General features: G+C 47.7%; 1 protein-coding gene across 1 annotated transcript in view; it reads left to right on the forward strand.

Moving 5' to 3' along the window:
- LOC139386072 (ventricular zone expressed PH domain-containing 1) overlaps window positions 1-21,770 on the forward strand; it is a 140,519-nt gene that overhangs the window by 73,858 nt on the left and 44,891 nt on the right. Inside the window, exons 6-8 of the mRNA XM_071131494.1 lie at window positions 3,036-3,244; window positions 5,424-5,657; window positions 7,336-7,709. Of these exons, the coding sequence (XP_070987595.1) occupies window positions 3,036-3,244; window positions 5,424-5,657; window positions 7,336-7,709 (817 nt within the window). The remainder of the gene's footprint in view (window positions 1-3,035; window positions 3,245-5,423; window positions 5,658-7,335; window positions 7,710-21,770) is intronic.

Here is a 21,770-nt window from a genome sequence, read left to right on the forward strand (position 1 = left end):
TGTGTGTTAAATGTTTCTGGGCAGCAGAAACGTGTCATGCTCCAGTTAGGAGCCAGAGAGGGTTTAAATAATGCAACCTGTTTTGCTTCCTCCTTTTCTTTGTCTCCCTGCCTCCTGATTGGACCAGCACACGGATTCCTCTGCTCCCTCTGCAGATGAGATCTGGAACAAAATGTCCTCCTCTCTCTTAATGTAACAAGCCCCCTGGTCCTGCTAAAGGCCCAGATGGGGGGGGGGGGGGGCTACTGATTCCAACACTGAATCTGATATTCCGCTCTCCTATTTTCTCAGAGTGGATCTCAGGAAAACATCCCTCTGAATCTCCTGTTATCTCTAAAATGGCCGCCAGGATGTGTTTACGGTTGTCTATGAGGGTGTTTGTGACCATTGGCATGGAGCCTCTGGCCAGGGGTAGAGATGATTACAGGGTTTTGGGGATGGTTATACTGTTTCAAGGTGAGGCAGATTGACAGTGATTGGGGGACTGGGGATTAAGTGGATGTTGCGCAATGGCAGGAAGATGAATGTAATGACGTGCGTCCTCTCTCTCCCATCTCTCTCCCCTCTCTCTCTCTCCCTCTCTCTCTCCACTCGCCCTCTCTCTTCCTCTCTCCCTCCCTCTCTCTCTCCCTCTCTCTCTCTCTCTCTCTCTCTCTCTCTCTCTCTCTCTCTCTCTCTCTCTCTCTCTCTCTCTCTCCCTCTCTCTCTCCCTCTCTCCCCCGCTCTCTCTTTCTCTCGCTCTCTCTCTCTCTCTCTCTCTCTCCATCTCTCCCTCTCCCTGTCTCCCTCCCTCTCTCTCTTCCTCTCTCTCCCTCTCTCTCCCTCTCTCCCCCATCTCTCCCTCTCTCCCCTCTCTCTCCCCTCTCTTCGCCTCTCGCCCTCTCTCCCCTCTCTTTTCCTCTCTCCCCCTCTCTCTCCCGCTCTCCCCTCTCTCTTCCTCTCTCCCTCTCTCCCCTCTCTTTTCCTCTCTCCCCCTCTCTCCCCCTCTCTCTCCAGCTCTCCCCCCTCTCTCCCTCTCTCCTTCTCTCTCTCGCCCTCTCTCCCCTCTCTTCCTCTCTTTCCCGCTCCCTCCCTCTCTCTCCCTCTCGCCTTCTCTCCCCTCTCTTTTCCTCTCTCCCCCCCTCTCCCCCTCTCCCCTCTCTCCCCCTCTCTCTTCCTCTCTTTTTCCCTATCTCTCCCCTCTCGCCCTCTCTCCCCTCTCTCTTCCTCTCTATCCCCCTCTCTCCCCTCTCTCTCCCTCTCTCTCCCCTCTCTCTTCCTCTCTCTTCCTCTCTCCCCCTCTCTTCCTCTCTCTCCCCTCTCTTCCTCGCTCTCCCTCTCGCTTCCTCTCGCTCCCTCTCTCCCCTCTCCCCTCTACCTCTCTCCCCTGTATCACCTTCTCTCTCCCTCTCCCCTCTATCACCCTCTCTCTCCCCTCTCCCCCTCTCTCCCCTCTCTCTCCTCTCTCTCCTCCTCTATCACTTTCTCTCCCTCTCTCCCCCCTCCATCACCCTCTCTCTCCCTTTCTCTCCATCACCCTCTCTCTCCCTTTCTCTCTCTCCCTCCCCCCTTCCCCTCCCTCCCCCAGTGTCAGGCCCGTAGCTCCCTTTGCTCCCAAGTGGCACAGCGGTCTAAGGCACTGCATCTCAGTGCAAGAGGCGTCACTGCAGTCCCTGGTTCGTATCCAGGCTGTATCACATCTGGCCGTGATTTGGGTTTGGCCGGGGTAGGCCGTCATTGTAAATAATACTTTTTTCTTAACTGACTTGCCTAATTAAGTAAAGGTTCAATACAAAATGTGAGTGTGTTAACAGGAGTGGAGAACATGGTACTCCCCTGCCATCAACCAGTAGGTCTTAGTGGAGGCATTTCCCAGAATCTCTGCTTGTTTTTCGCTTAGTAAGAGAGTGTGGAAAGACAGGGCACTGTGCTTTGGTTGGCAGTTGATTGCATAAAAATACAACATTTCTTTGTAGCCGCCATATTTTAGTGGTGTGTGTGCATATGTACGTGTGTGTGCGTTTACATGTGTGTGTTTGAGAAAGTGAGAGCCCCCACAGCCCATGGCTCACATACAGTCATGACATATTTTTTATTTTTCTCCCTCTCTCTCCCCTCTCTCTCCCTCTCTCCCCTCCCTGCCCCCTCTCTCTATCTCTCTCTCCCCTCTCTCTCCCCTCTCTCTCCCCTCTCTCTCCCTCTCTCGCCTCCCTGCCCCCTCTCTCTCTCTCTCCCCCTCTCTCTCCCCTCTCTCCTCTCTCTCCCCTCTCTCTCCCCTCTCTCCTCTCTCTCCCCTCTCTCCCCCTCCCTGCCCCCTCTCTTTCTCCCTCTCTCCCCTCTCCCCCGCTATCTCCCCCTCCCTGCCCCCTCTCTCTCTCCCTCTCTCTCCCCTCTCCCCCTCTCTCTCCCTCTCTCCCCTCTCTCTCCTCTCTTTCCGTATCTCCCCTCTCTCTCCCCTCTCTCTCCTCTCTCCTCCTCCTTGCCACCCATCTTTCCCTTCTCTCTCCCCCTCTCTCCGTATCTCCCCTCTCTCCCCCTCTCTCTCCCCTCTCTTCCCTCTCTTTCCCTCTCTCTCCCCCTCCCTGCCCCGTCTCTCTCCACTCTGTCCCTCTCTCTCCCCTCTCTCTCCCCTTTCCCCCTCCCTGCCCCCTCTCTCTCCCCTCTCTCCCCCTCCCTGCCCTCTCTCTCTCCCTCTCTCTCCCCTCTCTCCCCTCTCTCTCCCCTCTCTCTCCCTATCGCTCCTCTCTCCCCCTCCCTGCCCCCTCTCTCCCCTCTCTCCCCTCTCTCTCCCCTCTCTCTCCCTATCGCTCCTCTCTCCCCCTCCCTGCCCCCTCTCTCCCCTATCTCCCCTCTCTTTCTCTCTCTCTCCCTCTCTCTCCTCCTCCCTGCCCCCTCTCTCTCCCATCTCTCTCCCCTCTCTCTCCCCCTTCCTGCCCCCTCTCTCTCCCATCTCTCTCCTTCTCTCTCCCATCTCTCTCCCCTCTCTCTCCCCCTCCCTGCCCCTCTCTCTCCCCTATCTCTGCTCTCTACCCCTCCCTGCCCCCTCTCTCCCCCAGCGTTCGGCCCGTAGCTCCCTGGCGTACCTAGTGTCTCTGCTGGGCAGTATGGATCACAGCTTCCACTACAGTCTGCTGCTGGAGATCAGAGCCCTGACTGACAGATACACCTCCATCCTGGGAGGCTGTGCCAAAGACATCTACAGGATGAGTAACAGCTTCACCTCTATAGCCAGACTACTGGAGACATACACCACCATCAACTGCAGGTAAGGTATGCACGTACACACACACACACTCACACACACACACTCACACACACACACACACACTCACACACACACTCACACACACACTCACGCACATGCACACACACACACGCACTTATTCTGCCAGACTATAAAAAAAATGTATTGTAGACAGGCCCCACAAAACTGTACACAAACTCAGCCGCCCCCATGGGGGCATGTCGTAGGGAAATGGGTCATGGAATGGAAAGTGTGGCACTGCAACGATTCACCCCTTTTAACATCCCTAAAACATTGATTTGAATGTTTCAATCTAATTCTGAACCCACATGGACCATTCGCTGTATTACCACCATGTGTGTTTTACTACAGAGGCAGAACCTCTGTTTGTAACCCCATCGCTTTCTCTGCCCAGCCAACCTACAATGACAAAACAAAACCACTAATCTCATGTTATTCTTTGCAATTACGATTCTGTGAATCAAAAACTTCATAAAAAAATGCACTCCTTAAAAATAAGGACGTGTTTTACTGATGTTGTGTGTGTGGACGTATGTGTGTGGACGTATGTGTGTGCGTGTGTGTGGGGGGGCACATTTGTCTATATGATTGTGTTACTGATGGGTTCTGGGAATGGTACCACACACGGCCTTCTCCAGGAACATTATGTATCAGTGGCTTCCAGAGGCTTTGCTTGGGGTCTCTCTTTGGAAAATAAAGACTGGGAGAAATGTGGGAGGGTTTATTAGAAAAAAGAACAGAGAGGATGAGGAGGGAGGCAAACAAAGGGCATTTGAAAGTGTTCAATCAGCGGACGAGTGGAGGGGTTGACATGGTAGGAGAGAGTGGCCACTGTTCTCTCTCTCTCTCTCTCCTCTCTTTCTGTGTGTGTGTGTGTGTGTGTGTGTGTGTGTGTGTGTGTGTGTGTGTGTGTGTGTGTGTGTGTGTGTGTGTGTGTGTGTGTGTGTGTGTGTGTGTGTGTATCCAGAGGTGAGCTGGTCTGCCCAGTTCTCTCAGGTCCGATCTGTCTCTTTCCTCATGTGCAGCATTCCAGCCCAGCACCAGTCCTATCCGGTCTAGTGTGTGTGACACAGAGAGAGACGGAGAGATAGGGAGAGAAAACACTGGCTAAGACATTTGCTACTTTACACCCCTTCCTCTCTCTGTATGTTTCAGGGTTGTTACTTTACACCTCTTCCTCTCTCTCTGTATGTTTCAGGGTTGTTACTTTACACCTCTTCCCCTATCTCTGTTTGTTTCAGGGTTGTTACTTTACACCTCTTCCTCTCTCTCTGTATGTTTCAGGGTTGTTACTTTACACCTCTTCCCCTATCTCTGTTTGTTTCAGGGTTGTTACTTTACACCTCTTCCCCTCTCTCAGTATGTTTCAGGGTTGTTACTTTACACCTCTATCTCTCTGTATGTTTCAGGGTGGTTACTTTACACCTCTATCTCTCTGTATGTTTCAGGGTTGTTACTTTACACCCCTTCCTCTTTCTGTATGTTTCAGGGTTGTTACTTTACACCTCTTCCCCTCTCTCTGTATGTTTCAGGGTTGTTACTTTACACCTCTTACACTCTCTCTGTATGTTTCAGGGTTGTTACTTTACACCTCTTCCTCTCTCCCTGTATGTTTCAGGGTTGTTACTTTACACCTCTTACCCCTCTGTATATTGCAGGGTTGTTACTTTACACCTCTTCCCATCTCTCTGTATGTTTCAGGGTTGTTACTTTACACCTCTATTTCTCTGTATGTTTCAGGGTTGTTACTTTACACCTGTATCCCTCTTTATGTTTCAGGGTTGTTACTTTACACCTCTTCCTTACTCTGTATGTTTCAGGGTTGTTACTTTACACCTCTTCCCCTCTCTGTATGTTTCAGGGTTGTTACTTTACACCTCTATCTCTCTGTATGTTTCAGGGTTGTTACTTTACACCTCTATCTCTCTGAATGTTTCAGGGTTGTTACTTTACACCTGTATCCCTCTGTATGTTTCAGGGTTGTTACTTTACACCCCTTCCTCTCTCTGTATGTTTCAGGGTTGTTACTTTACACTTCTTCCTCTCTCTGTATGTTTCAGGGTTGTTACTTTACACCTCTATCTCTCTGTATGTTTCAGGGTTCTTACTTTACACCTGTATCTCTCTGTATGTTTCAGGGTTGTTACTTTACACCCCTTCCTCTCTCTGTATGTTTCAGGGTTGAAGAGGAATCAGAAGGCCCTCCTTCCCCAGAGGCCAGTGTGTGTGTGGGTGCAGGGGGGTTTGGAAGGGGGTCAGAGCAGCGACTGCAAGTGAAGATCCAGGCGTTTGAGGAGAAGATGGGGGATGAGGGGGGAGAAGGGGAGACAGACGGTGGGTCAACTACACCCCAACGCAGATACAGCATGGGACAAGCCGCTAGAGAGGAATACAGAGAGATGAGATTTTACAGGTGAGTCTATATCAACGCAATATCTATGAGATGTGAGTCTATAACAACACCATATCTATGAGATGTAACAGGTGAGTCTATAACAACACCATATCTATGAGATGTAACAGGTGAGTCTATAACAGCACCATATCTATGAGATGTAACAGGTGAGTCTATAACAACACCATATCTATGAGATGTAACAGGTGAGCCTATAACAACACCATATCTATGAGATGTAACAGGTGAGTCTATAACAACACCATATCTATGAGATGTAACAGGTGAGTCTATAACAACACCATATCTATGAGATGTAACAGGTGAGTCTATATCAACACCATATCTATGAGATGTAACAGGTGAGTCTATAACAACACCATATCTATGAGATGTAACAGGTGAGTCTATAACAACACCATATATATGAGATGTAACAGGTGAGTCTATAACAACACCATATCTATGAGATGTAACAGGTGAGTCTATAACAACACCATATCTATGAGATGTAACAGGTGAGTCTATAACAACACCATATCTATGAGATGTAACAGGTGAGTCTATAACAACACCATATCTATGAGATGTAACAGGTGAGTCTATATCAACACCATATCTATGAGATGTAACAGGTGAGTCTATAACAACACCATATCTATGAGATGTAACAGGTGAGTCTATAACAACACCATATCTATGAGATGTAACAGGTGAGTCTATAACAACACCATATCTATGAGATGTAACAGGTGAGTCTATAACAACACCATATCTATGAGATGTAACAGGTGAGTCTATAACAACACCATATCTATGAGATGTAACAGGTGAGTCTATAACAACACCATATCTATGAGATGTAACAGGTGAGTCTATATCAACACCATATCTATGAGATGTAACAGGTGAGTCTATAACAACACCATATCTATGAGATGTAACAGGTGAGTCTATAACAACACCATATCTATGAGATGTAACAGGTGAGTCTATAACAACACCATATCTATGAGATGTAACAGGTGAGTCTATAACAACACCATATTTATGAGATGTAACAGGTGAGTCTATAACAACACCATATCTATGAGATGTAACAGGTGAGTCTATATCAACACCATATCTATGAGATGTAACAGGTGAGTCTATAACAACACCATATCTATGAGATGTAACAGGTGAGTCTATAACAACACCATATCTATGAGATGTAACAGGTGAGTCTATATCAACACCATATCTATGAGATGTAACAGGTGAGTCTATAACAACACCATATCTATGAGATGTAACAGGTGAGTCTATAACAACACCATATCTATGAGATGTAACAGGTGAGTCTATAACAACACCATATCTATGTCAGCACACATGACTTTACTGAAATTGAACATACAACCAGAAGTATTAAAGGATATCAGTGCAAGAATTATTAAAATGTTGAAACAAAATGGAAACATCAACAACAGTACAGGAAAAGGAAAGAAAAAACCCAGACTCAAGACAAAACAACAACTTATTTCTGTAGTACTCTTTTACTTTCTCCCATATAACACTGGATTCAAGTGTCTTACAGGTTAACATCACTTCTAAATGTCTTGTATGTGTGTGTGTGTGTGTGTGTGTGTGTGTGTGTGTGTGTGTGTGTGTGTGTGTGTGCGTGTGCGTGTGCGTGTGTGTCTGTCTTCCTCAGGTCAAAGAGTCTGGCTCTGCACGCCGTAAGGTCACGGTCCATCAACCCTGAGAGTGGTCCGGATGGAGAAGGGGTGGAGCTAACGTCTGACGCATTGCTCTCAGTGTCCTCACCCAATCAGCAAACGGAAAACTCTCCCACTGAGAGGGAGCTAACCAATGAGAGTTCCCTGTCTCCCTCCACCCATCCGGCCACGCCTCGTGAGGAACAGAGGGATGGACAGGGAGAGGGGGAAGGAAGGAGAGGAGTGAAGAGGGACACTGGGAAAGAGGACAAGCTGTACAGCCACCTGAGGGACAACATGGAGAAGATCAAAGAGTTCTGTTCTGTGATGGTCCAACAGATCCCCATACCAGAACACTGTGTCATAGAAGGTACGCTGCTATTACCAGCTCATCATACCTGATTTAACACCAAATCCTTCCGTGTTGAGCACTCATAACTCAAATAGTCAGGGAAGTACATCAGTAAAAAGCATTCGAGTGAGGTGGAGGTAACTCCTAAGATAAAGGAAACACCAACATAAACGTCTCTATTTGAACAAACCTGGTAAATCTAATCGGTGGTGATAGGGGCTATAGGTCCGGGAATGTGTGAGAAATACAGTGCCTTGCGAAAGTATTCGGCCCCCATGAACTTTGCGACCTTTTGCCACATTTCAGGCTTCAAACATAAAGATATAAAACTGTATTTTTTTGTGAAGAATCAACAACAAGTGGGACACAATCATGAAGTGGAACGACATTTATTGGATATTTCAAACTTTTTTAACAAATCAAAAACTGAAAAATTGGGCGTGCAAAATTATTCAGCCCCAGCCCAGTTCAGTGAGGATCTCTGAATGATCCAATGTTGACCTAAATGACTAATGATGATAAATACAATCCACCTGTGCGTAATCAAGTCTCCGTATAAATGCACCTGCACTGTGATAGTCTCAGAGGTCCGTTAAAAGCGCAGAGAGCATCATGAAGAACAAGGAACACACCAGGCAGGTCCGAGATACTGAACACACCATCCCCACTGTCAAACATGGTGGTGGCAGCATCATGGTTTGGGCCTGCATTTCTTCAGCAGGGACAGGGAAGATGGTTAAAATTGATGGGAAGATGGATGGAGCCAAATACAGGACCATTCTGGAAGAAAACCTGATGGAGTCTGCAAAAGACCTGAGACTGGGACGGAGATTTGTCTTCCAACAAGACAATGATCCAAAACATAATGCAAAATCTACAATGGAATGGTTCAAAAATAAACATATCCAGGTGTTAGAATGGCCAAGTCAAAGTCCAGACCTGAATCCAATCGAGAATCTGTGGAAAGAACTGAAGACTGCTGTTCACAAATGCTCTCCATCCAACCTCACTGAGCTCGAGCTGTTTTGCAAGGAGGAATGGGAAAAGATTTCAGTCTCTCGATGTGCAAAACTGATAGAGACATACCCCAAGCGACTTACAGCTGTAATCGCAGCAAAAGGTGGCGCTACAAAGTATTAACTTAAGGGGCCTGAATAATTTTGCACGCCCAATTTTTCAGTTTTTGATTTGTTAAAAAGGTTTGAAATATCCAATAAATGTCGTTCCACTTCATGATTGTGTCCCACTTGTCGTTGATTCTTCACAAAAAAATACAGTTTTAAATCTTTATGTTTGAAGCCTGAAATGTGGCAAAGGGTCGCAAAGTTCAAGGGGGCCGAATACTTTCGCAAGGCACTGTATAAACAGAATTAAAGTATGAGCGCAATAGCTAGCGGTGGTGCGAAAGGGCTCTGTTTTGATGAATTAACAAGTTGTAGGTGTGACGAGGGCTTGGTGACTCACTGGACAATCAAGGTGTTCCATGGTTTAAAACTGCATGCTGTTGTCTCCAGTTCTGTAGGTTACTGACGGTCTTTGCGTTGTCATCAAATCCAATTGGACTGGGGGAATCCTAGTCCATTGTGGATTGATACTACAGTTTATTAAATAGCATTGGCTACAGTAACGAGTGATAGCAACAGTAAAAATAAATAAAAAATTCATCCTGTGTTTGAGGTGTTGACAGTCAACATTGTTGTAATTGGCTTCAACGAGTATAAGCCTTTGAACATCACACTTCTCCTCAAATAAAAAAAACCCAGGGCTTCCATTAATTGTATTGTGTTTGTGAGGCACGTTCTCAATAAAGCAAGATATATCCTAGGCCTTCCGTTGATATGGACTTATAGGACTGAACATGTTGAATATGTCTGGAGGAGGGTAACCGGACTAGAGGTGCTCTTTGGAAATGGAGCGGGATAAAGCCCAAATGGAGTGTACACGGCAGGTATGCCTATGTGAATTGTGGGCGGTCAGGTAGCCTAGTGGTTGGAGCATTGGCCCAGTAACCGAAAGGTTGCTAAGGGTAAGGGTAGCCTACTAAGGGTAAGGGTAGCCTACTAAGGATAAGGGTAGTCTACCAAGGGTAAGGGTAGCCTACTAAGGGTAAGGGTAGTCTACTAATGGGAAGGGTAGCCTACCAAGGGTAAGGGTAGCCTACCAAGGGTAAGGGTAGTCTACTAATGGTAAGGGTAGCCTACCAAGGGTAAGGGTAGTCTACTAATGGTAAGGGTAGTCTACTAATGGTAAGGGTAGTCTACTAATGGTAAGGGTAGTCTACTAATGGTAAGGGTAGCCTACTAATGGTAAGGGTAGTCTACTAATGGTAAGGGTAGTCTACTAATGGTAAGGGTAGTCTACTAAGGGTAAGGGTAGTCTACTAATGGTAAGGGTAGCCTACCAAGGGTAAGGGTAGTCTACTAATGGTAAGGGTAGTCTACTAATGGTAAGGGTAGCCTACTAAGGGTAAGGGTAGTCTACTAATGGTAATGGTAGCCTACTAAGGGTAAGGGTAGTCTACTAATGGTAAGGGTAGTCTACTAATGGTAAGGGTAGTCTACTAATGGTAAGGGTAGTCTACCAAGGGTAAGGGTAGTCTACTAATGGTAAGGGTAGTCTACTAATGGTAAGGGTAGTCTACTAATGGTAAGGGTAGTCTACTAATGGTAAGGGTAGCCTACCAAGGGTAAGGGTAGTCTACTAATGGTAAGGGTAGTCTACTAATGGTAAGAGTAGTCTACTAATGGTAAGGGTAGCCTACTAATGGTAAGGGTAGTCTACTAATGGTAAGGGTAGTCTACTAATGGTAAGGGTAGTCTACTAATGGTAAGGGTAGCCTACCAAGGGTAAGGGTAGTCTACTAAGGGTAAGGGTAGTCTACCAAGGGTAAGGGTAGTCTACTAAGGGTAAGGGTAGCCTACCAAGGGTAAGGGTAGTCTACTAATGGTAAGGGTAGTCTACTAATGGTAAGGGTAGTCTACCAAGGGTAAGGGTAGTCTACTAATGGTAAGGGTAGTCTACTAATGGTAAGGGTAGCCTACCATGGGTAAGGGTAGTCTACTAAGGGTAAGGGTAGTCTACCAAGGGTAAGGGTAGTCTACTAAGGGTAAGGGTAGCCTACCAAGGGTAAGGGTAGTCTACTAAGGGTAAGGGTAGTCTACCAAGGGTAAGGGTAGTCTACTAAGGGTAAGGGTAGCCTACCAAGGGTAAGGGTAGTCTACTAATGGTAAGGGTAGTCTACTAATGGTAAGGGTAGTCTACTAATGGTAAGGGTAGTCTACTAATGGTAAGGGTAGCCTACCAAGGGTAAGGGTAGTCTACTAATGGTAAGGGTAGTATACTAATGGTAAGGGTAGTCTACTAATGGTAAGGGTAGTCTACTAATGGTAAGGGTAGTCTACTAAGGGTAAGGGTAGTCTACTAATGGTAAGGGTAGTCTACTAATGGTACGGGTAGCCTACCAAGGGTAAGGGTAGTCTACTAATGGTAAGGGTAGTCTACTAATGGTAAGGGTAGTCTACTAAGGGTAAGGGTAGTCTACTAATGGTAAGGTAGTCTACTAATGGTAAGGGTAGTCTACTTATGGTAAGGGTAGTCTACTAATGGTAAGGGTAGTCTACTAATGGTAAGGGTAGTCTACTAAGGGTAAGGGTAGTCTACTAATGGTAAGGGTAGTCTACTAAGGGTAAGGGTAGTCTACTAATGGTAAAGGTAGTCTACTAAGGGTAAGGGTAGGCTACTAATGGTAAGGGTAGTCTACTAAGGATAAGGGTAGCCTACTAAGGGTAAGGGTAGTCTACTAATGGTAAGGGTAGTCTACTAATGGTAAGGGTAGTCTACTAATGGTAAGGGTAGTCTACTAATGGTAAGGATAGTCTACTAATGGTACGGGTAGCCTACCAAGGGTAAGGGTAGTCTACTAATGGTAAGGGTAGTCTACTAAGGGTAAGGGTAGTCTACTAAGGGTAAGGGTAGCCTACCAAGGGTAAGGGTAGTCTACTTATGGTAAGGGTAGCCTACTAATGGTAAGGGTAGTCTACTAATGGTAAGGGTAGCCTACCAAGGGTAAGGGTAGTCTACTAAGGGTAAGGGTAGTCTACTAATGGTAAGGGTAGTCTACTAAGTGCCTGTTTTTCAATCGGAAAAAAATGGAAAACAAGCACTTGTTACAGGATAAAAACTAACGTTTCTAAATATGATTATCACTGGATTATCTCATCTCTCGTTCCATGATGGACATATAACCTACTTTTTTTTGTATTTGTTTAATAAAACTAAAAACAATTATAGCCCTTTTTCTCCCCAATTGGTAGTACAGACTTGGGAGAGGCGAGGAGGAGAGGTTGTGAGCCGTACATCCTCCGAAACACAACCCTGCCAAGCTGCACTGCTTCTTGACACAATGCCCACTTAACCCTGAAGCCAGCCAGCCGCACCACTGTGTCGGAGGAAACACCATCACCTGGCGACCGTGTCAGCGTGCACTGCGCCCAGCCCGCCACAGGAGTCGCTAGTGCGCGATGGGAAAACGACATCCCTGCCGGTCAAACCCTCTGCTAACCCAGACGACACTGGGCCAATTGTGCGCCGCCCCATGGGTCTCCCGGTCGGCTGCGACAGAGCCTGGACTTGAACCCAGAATCTCTAGTGTCACAGCTAGCACTGCGATGCAGAGCCTTAGACCACGGCACCACTCGGGAGGCCCGTGGAGGAGTTTTTACACACATCCACAATAACAACAGGAGCTGGTTAAAATAATAAGGGAATGTTTGTTCACAAACTTGATCTTTTAATAAAGCTTTGGTGATTAAGATTTATTTCAAAGCGGTCTCATGAGCCAAACACTTTATCGTTAGTCTAGACTACTTGGCGAATGCATTGTGGGAAGAACAAGGGGAGACTATGCTCGGTTTTTAATCAAATTAAACAAAATAGGAAAAAACATAATTTTTTTAGGTTAAGGGGCACAAAAAGCACATCTCTTGTTCCATGTGCATATCCATGCCATAACCAACCGCATTACCGCTAAGCCCAGCTTTAGGTTGGTCTTAGCGGTACTGAAATTGGCACTTTTTAAGGACACACCTCAGATACTGCCCTCATTTACTGAAGTGTTGTCTTTATTTTGGCAGTTACCTGTATGTCTGAACGATAGAATACTGGTAAAGTTGTTTTATTGAAGGATTTGGCTCTAAATAAAAAGTCTTACATCATTATGATTGATTACATGACCTGGTCAACTCACACATTATCAATCAAATGTATTTGTACATTTATCAGCCGATATCACAAAGTGCTTGTACAGAAACCCAGCGTAAAACCCCAAACAGCAATCAAATCAAATCAAATGTATTTATATAGCCCTTCTTACATCAGCTGATATCTCAAAGTGCTGTACAGAAACCCAGCCTAAATGCCCAAACAGCAAGCAATGCAGGTCTAGAAGCACGCTGGCTAGGAAAAACTCCCTAGAAAGGCCAAAACCTAGGAAGAAACCTAGAGAGGAACCAGGCTATGAGGGGTGGCCAGTCCTCTTCTGGCTGTGCCGGGTGGAGATTATAACAGAACACGGCCAAGATGTTCAAATGTTCATAGATTACATAGATTAATATTCACAGTGGTTATAGAGGGTGCAACAGGTCAGCACCTCAGGAGTAAATGTCAGTTGGTTTTTCATAGCCTATCATTCAGAGTTAGAGACAGCAGGTGCAATAGAGCGAGAGAGTCGAAAACAGCAGGTCCAGACAAGGTAGCAAGTCCGGTGAACAGATCAGGGTTCCATAGCCGCAGGCAGAACAGTTGAAACTGAAGCAGCACCGGGTGGACTGGGGACAGCAAGGAGTCATCAGGCCAGGTAGTCCTGAGGCATGGTCCTAGGGCTCAGGTGCTCCGATAGAAGAGAGAGAAAGAAAGAGAGAACAAGAGAATTAGAGAGAGCATACTTAAATTCACACAGGACACCGGATAAGACAGGAGAAGTACTCCAGATATAACAGACTGACCCTAGCTCCCCGAAACATAAGCTATTGCAGCATAAATACTGGAGGCTGAGACAGGAGGGGTCGGGAGACACTGTGGCCCCGTCCAATGATACCCCCGGACAGGGCCAACCCGAGGGGGGCGCCAACCCGGACAGGATGATCACGTCAGTGACTCAACCCACTCAAGTGACGCACCCCTCCTAGGGACGGCATGAAAGAGCACCAGTAAGCCAGTGACTCAGCCCCTGTAATAGGGTTAGAGGCAGAGAATCCCCGTGGAGAGAGGGGAACCAGCCAGGCAGAGACAGCAAGGGCGGTTCGTTGCTCCAGTGCCTTTCCATTCACCTTCACACTCCTGGGCCAGACTACACTCAATCATATGACCCACTGAAGAGATGAGTCTTCAGTAAAGACTTAAAGGTTGAGACCGAGTTTGCGTCTCTGACATGGGTAGGCAGACCGTTCCATAAAAATGGAGCTCTATAGGAGAAAGCCCTGCCTCCAGCTGTTTGCTTAGAAATTCTACGGACAGTTAGGAGGCCTGCGTCTTGTACGTGTAGGTATGTACGGCAGGACCAAATCAGAGAGATAGGTAGGAGCAAGCCCATGTCATGCTTTGTAGGTTAGCAGTAGAACCTTGAAATTAGCCCTTGCCTTAACAGGAAGCCAGTGTAGGGAGGCTACCACTGAAGTAATATGATCAATGTTTTGGTTCGAGTCAAGATTCTAGCAGCCGTGTTTAGCACTAACTGAAGTTTATTTAGTGCTTTATCCGGGTAGCTGGAGAGTAGTCTTAATCTAGAAGGGCCAAAAGCATGGATGAATTTTTCTTCATCATTTTTGGACAGAAAGTTTATGATTTTTGCAATGTTACGTATATGGAAAACTCAGTGATCAGGTTGATTGATTACATGACCTGGTCAGCTCACACATTATCTGATCATTGATCATGATGATAAAGGGGTTCATTGTTAGAGCCCAAAAAGTAATTGCATACAGTGTTATTTTTTATTAATGAAATTAAGGAATCCGCAGGGCTGCAGTAAATGGATTGAACTATTTAGAGCAGTCTAACCAGAACCAGATGAGGCTTGGGGGTTCAAACTGTCTCCCGCTCCTTCTGGGGGTACAGACTCAGGGTCAGCAGTGCAGCCCCCCCAACACCCCTCTCCACTTTTCCCCAATCCAATCTACCCTGGTCCACTCCCTCTAACCCTAAAGTAAGCCAGAGTGAGGCCCAGGTAACCCCCAGATAACAGTCCCTCTCTAACCCGTGTAGAGCCCTGGGGTAACAGTCCCTCTCTAACCCATGTAGAGCCCTGGGGTAACAGTCCCTCTCTCTAACTACGGTAGAGCCCTGGGGTAACAGTCCCTCTCTCTAACCCCAGTAGAGCCCTGGGGTAACAGTCCCTCTCTCTAACCCCAGTAGAGCCCTGGGATAACAGTCCCTCTCTAACCCATGTAGAGCCCTGGGGTAACAGTCCCTCTCTCTAACCCCAGTAGAGCCCTGGGGTAACAGTCCCTCTCTAACCCATGTAGAGCCCTGGGGTAACAGTCCCTCTCTAACCCATGTAGAGCCCTGGGGTAACAGTCCCTCTCTCTAACTCTGGTAGAGCCCTGGGGTAACATTCCCTCTCTCTAACCCCAGTAGAGCCCTGGGGTAACAGTCCCTCTCTCTAACCCCAGTAGAGCCCTGGGGTAACAGTCCCTCTCTAACCCATGTAGAGCCCTGGGGTAACAGTCCCTCTCTAACCCATGTAGAGCCCTGGGGTAACAGTCCCTCTCTAACCCATGTAGAGCCCTGGGGTAACAGTCCCTCTCTCTAACTCTGGTAGAGCCCTGGGATAACAGTACCTCTCTCTAACCCATGTAGAGCCCTGGGGTAACAGTCCCTATCTGCCCCCTGTATAGCCCTGGGGTAACAGTCCCTCTCTCTAACTCCGGTAGAGCCCTGGGGTAACATTCCCTCTCTCTAACCCCAGTAGAGCCCTGGGGTAACAGTCCCTCTCTCTAACCCCAGTAGAGCCCTGGGGTAACAGTCCCTCTCTAACCCATGTAGAGCCCTGGGGTAACAGTCCCTCTCTAACCCATGTAGAGCCCTGGGGTAACAGTCCCTCTCTAACCCATGTAGAGCCCTGGGGTAACAGTCCCTCTCTCTAACTCTGGTAGAGCCCTGGGATAACAGTACCTCTCTCTAACCCATGTAGAGCCCTGGGGTAACAGTCCCTATCTGCCCCCTGTATAGCCCTGGGGTAACAGTCCCTCTCTCTAACTCCGGTAGAGCCCTGGGGTAACATTCCCTCTCTCTAACCCCAGTAGAGCCCTGGGGTAACAGTCCCTCTCTCTAACCCCAGTAGAGCCCTGGGGTAACAGTCCCTCTCTAACCCATGTAGAGCCCTGGGGTAACAGTCCCTCTCTAACCCATGTAGAGCCCTGGGGTAACAGTCCCTCTCTCTAACTCCGGTAGAGCCCTGGGGTAACAGTCTCTATCTGCCCCCTGTATAGCCCTGGGGTAACAGTCCATCTCTCTAACCCATGTAGAGCCCTGGGGTAACAGTCCCTATCTGCCCCTGTATAGCCCTGGGGTAACAGTCCCTATCTGCCCCCTGTAGAGCCCTGGGGTAACAGTCCCTATCTGCCCCCTGTAGAGCCCCTGGGTAACAGTCCCTCTCTGCCCCCTGTATAGCCCTGGGGTAACAGTCCCTCTCTAACCCATGTAGAGCCCTGGGGTAACAGTCCCTCTCTAACCCATGTAGAGCCCTGGGGTAACAGTCCTTCTCTCTAACTCCGGTAGAGCCCTGGGGTAACAGTCCCTATCTGCCCCCTGTAGAGCCCCTGGGTAACAGTCCCTCTCTGCCCCCTGTATAGCCCTGGGGTAACAGTCCCTATCTCTAACCCATGTAGAGCCCTGGGGTAACAGTCCCTATCTGCCCCCTGTAGAGCCCTGGGGTAACAGTCCCTATCTGCCCCCTGTAGAGCCCCTGGGTAACAGTCCCTCTCTGCCCCCTGTATAGCCCTGGGGTAACAGTCCCTATCTCTAACCCCAGTAAGCCCTGTGGTAACAGTCTCTCTCTCTAACCCATGTAGAGCCCTGGGGTAACAGTCTCTCTCTCTAACCCATGTAGAGCCCTGGGGTAACAGTCTCTCTCTAACCCCAGTATAGCCCTGGGGTAACAGTCCCTCTCTAACCCCTGTAGAGCCCTGGGGTAACAGTCTCTCTATAACCCCTGTAGAGCCCTGGGGTAACAGTCCCTCTCTCTAACCCCAGTAGAGCCCTGGGGTAACAGTCCCTCTCTCTAACCCCAGTAGAGCCCTGGGATAACAGTCCCTCTCTAACCCATGTAGAGCCCTGGGGTAACAGTCCCTCTCTCTAACCCCAGTAGAGCCCTGGGGTAACAGTCCCTCTCTAACCCATGTAGAGCCCTGGGGTAACAGTCCCTCTCTATAACCCCTGTAGAGCCCTGGGGTAACAGTCCCTCTCTATAACCCCAGTTGAGCCCTGGGGTAACAGTCTCTCTATAACCCCTGTAGAGCCCTGGGTATAACAGTCTCTCTATAACCCCTGTAGAGCTCTGGGGTAACAGTCCCTCTCTCTAACCCCTGTAGAGCCCTGGGGTAACATCATGGACTAGCTTTGTAGCTGGACATGGGTTTTGGGGTTTTAATTCTTCTCACAGCACATCGTTGTGACTGTGTGAATCAGACACCAGTGGAAGCAGAATGTCTTTCATGTGTTAGAACTGCCTCTCTCAGAGTACCACCCTTCTGCACATGTGCACACTGACCACAGCCAGCTTCCTAGAGAACACTGGGATTCAACAGAATCTCTCTTGGTCTTGTTGATCTTAGTACACCACTTTAATCATTACTTAAATAATCAGAGAGCCAGCTGCGTACACACACACACACGGTACACACTAACACACAGTTGTACAACTGAACGCCTCTGAATCAGAGAGGTGCCGGGGGCTGCCTTACACACTCACAGTGAAATGGGTGATAGAGCCAGTGAAAGTTGAGGTCATGATAGAGAGTGGCAGGAGGGGATGTTGTGGTAGTCCCTCTGGTCTCAGTGACACGGTTCCATTCTGTAACACCAGAGCCAAGGAAGAGACAGACAGGAGTTATTCACACACACACACACACACATGAACCCACACACACACACACACAAACCCACACACACGAACCCACACACACACACACACACAAACCCACACACACACACAAAACCCACACACAAACCCACACACAAACCCACACACACGAACCCACACACACACACAAACCCACACACACACACACGAACCCACACACACACACACACGAACCCACACACACGAACCCACACACGCACACAAAACCCACACACAAACCCACACACACAAACCCACACACACACACACACACAAACCCACACACACACACACACACACAAACCCACACACACACACACACACGAACCCACACACACACACACACACACACACGAACCCACACACACACACACACGAACCCACACACACGAACCCACACACGCACACAAAACCCACACACAAACCCACACACACACACAAACCCACACACACGAACCCACACACACACACACACGCACAAACCCACACACACACACACACACACACGAACCCACACACACACACACACGAACCCACACACACGAACCCACACACGCACACAAAACCCACACACAAACCCACACACACACACACACATGAACCCACACACGCAGACACAAACCCACCCATTTTCAAAGCCACTAAAAGACAACAGTCTGCAGCCCTGAGGGGCTTAGGATAGGACATGACAGGAAGACTCGGCTAGATGATGTCATGGTGTCGGTGGCTGTTTGGTGACACGTGAGTCTGTGACCCTCTGTAATGTTCTCCATGTGACAACACGGGTCACAGTACACAGGACATACACACATGGCGTCACTCTCTACACTGTAACATTGAGGCGGTGTCCACTGCACTAGTAAGGTGTCCACCCACTCTGCCCCAGAGGATGAAAACACACTTTGTTAATGAAATGTAAATTCCTTATGTTATAAAATACATTTTACCCAGACAAATAGGACTATTTATGTTGAGAATCGTTCAGTGAGGTCTTTCTCTAACGTATCGAAAACATCATATCCAAAAATTCATATTTCATAACCGAATACATCCAATTATAAACACCAAGCTCTGTTGCCATAGCAACTTTTTTGTTGTTAATAAGGATTTTACATTTTGTGGTCGTACTCTTCAAAGTTGTTTTCGCAGGTCTCAAAAAGCTAAATTAGCATGGTATGAACTGAATGAAATGTAAAAGTATTTGAAAATAAAAAGCTTGGTTAACGCTCATTGCTCCGTTGACTTTTAACAGAGATACACTTGTTTTTCTAATTAATATGAAAAACGTATAACTAAAATGTGAAAATACTACATGTCATATCGCAACACCCATATCCATCTTACCTCTAGATTGTTTTATGTGTTTTATGTGAGAAGAAAGAGTTCAACCGGTAAGTGGGCCTGTCGGGAGCCAGCCGAGCTGACACCGACACGATGCATTCTCCCCATTTTTAACCACTTTGTTTCTCTGGCTTCCATTGGTTTATTCACCCTGATTCTGTCCATCCCACAAGGTTAATGACTACTAATAACTTTTGAAAGGATTTATGATAGAGACATTGAGGTTTGGACCATTGGTTTTCTTATAGGATTATCTACACAATATACACCCTACAGTACATACACCCTGAGACACCCTACAGTACAGACACCCTGAGACACCCTACAGTACATACACCCTGAGACACCCTACAGTACATACACCCTGAGACACCCTACAGTACATACACCCCTAGACACACTACAGTACATACACCCTGAGACACCCTACAGTACATACACCCTGAGACACCCTACAGTACATACACCCTGAGACACCCTACAGTACATACTCCCTGAGACACCCTACAGTACATACACCCTGAGACACCCTACAGTACATACACCCTGAGACACCTTACAGTACATACACCCTGAGACACCCTACAGTACATACACCCTGAGACACCCTACAGTACATACACCCTGAGACACCCTACAGTACATACACCCTGAGACACCTTACAGTACATACACCCTGAGACACCCTACAGTACATACACCCTGAGACACCCTACAGTACATACACCCTGAGACACCCTACAGTACATACACCCCTAGACACACTACAGTACATACACCCTGAGACACCCTACAGTACATACACCCTGAGACACCCTACAGTACATACACCCTGAGACACCCTACAGTACATACTCCCTGAGACACCCTACAGTACATACACCCTGAGACACCCTACAGTACATACACCCTGAGACACCATACAGTACATACACCCTGAGACACCCTACAGTACATACACCCTGAGACACCCTACAGTACATACACCCTGAGACACCCTACAGTACATACACCCTGAGACACCTTACAGTACATACACCCTGAGACACCCTACAGTACATACACCCTGAGACACCCTACAGTACATACACCCTGAGACACCCTACAGTACATACACCCTGAGACACCCTACAGTACATACTCCCTGAGACACCCTACAGTACATACACCCTGAGACACCCTACAGTACATACACCCTGAGACACCCTACAGTACATACACCCTGAGACACCCTACAGTACATACACCCTGAAACACCCTACAGTACATACACCCTGAGACACCCTACAGTACATACACCCTGAGACACCCTACAGTACATACTCCCTGAGACACCCTACAGTACATACACCCCGAGACACCCTACAGTACATACACCCTGAGACACCCTACAGTACATACACCCTGAGACACCCTACAGTACATACACCCTGAGACACCCTACAGTACATACACCCCGAGACACCCTACAGTACATACACCCTGAAACACCCTACAGTACATACACCCTGAGACACCCTACAGTACATACACCCTGAGACACCCTACAGTACATACACCCTGAGACACCTTACAGTACATACACCCTGAGACACCCTACAGTACATACACCCTGAGACACCCTACAGTACATACACCCTGAGACACCCTACAGTACATACACCCTGAGACACCCTAGAGTACATACTCCCTGAGACACCCTACAGTACATACACCCTGAGACACCCTACAGTACATACACCCTGAGACACCCTACAGTACATACACCCTGAGACACCCTACAGTACATACACCCTGAAACACCCTACAGTACATACTCCCTGAGACACCCTACAGTACATACTCCCTGAGACACCCTACAGTACATACTCCCTGAGACACCCTACAGTACATACACCCCGAGACACCCTACAGTACATACACCCCTAGACACACTACAGTACATACACCCTGAGACACCCTACAGTACATACACCCTGAGACACCCTACAGTACATACACCCTGAGACACCCTACAGTACATACACCCTGAAACACCCTACAGTACATACTCCCTGAGACACCCTACAGTACATACTCCCTGAGACACCCTACAGTACATACACCCCGAGACACCCTACAGTACATACACCCCTAGACACACTACAGTACATACACCCTGAGACACCCTACAGTACATACACCCTGAGACACCCTACAGTACATACACCCTGAGACACCCTACAGTACATACACCCTGAAACACCCTACAGTACATACACCCTGAGACACCCTACAGTACATACACCCTGAAACACCCTACAGTACATACTCCCTGAGACACCCTACAGTACATACGCCCCGAGACACCCTACAGTACATACACCCCTAGACACACTACAGTACATACACCCTGAGACACCCTACAGTACATACACCCTGAGACACCCTACAGTACATACACCCTGAGACACCTTACAGTACATACACCCTGAGACACCCTACAGTACATACACCCTGAGACACCCTACAGTACATACACCCTGAGACACCCTACAGTACAGACACCCTGAGACACCCTACAGTATATACACCCCGAGACACCCTACAGTACAAACACCCTGAGACACCCTACAGTACAT

The sequence above is a fragment of the Oncorhynchus clarkii genome, chromosome 27, assembly GCF_045791955.1.
Source record: "Oncorhynchus clarkii lewisi isolate Uvic-CL-2024 chromosome 27, UVic_Ocla_1.0, whole genome shotgun sequence".
NCBI lineage: Eukaryota > Metazoa > Chordata > Actinopteri > Salmoniformes > Salmonidae > Oncorhynchus > Oncorhynchus clarkii.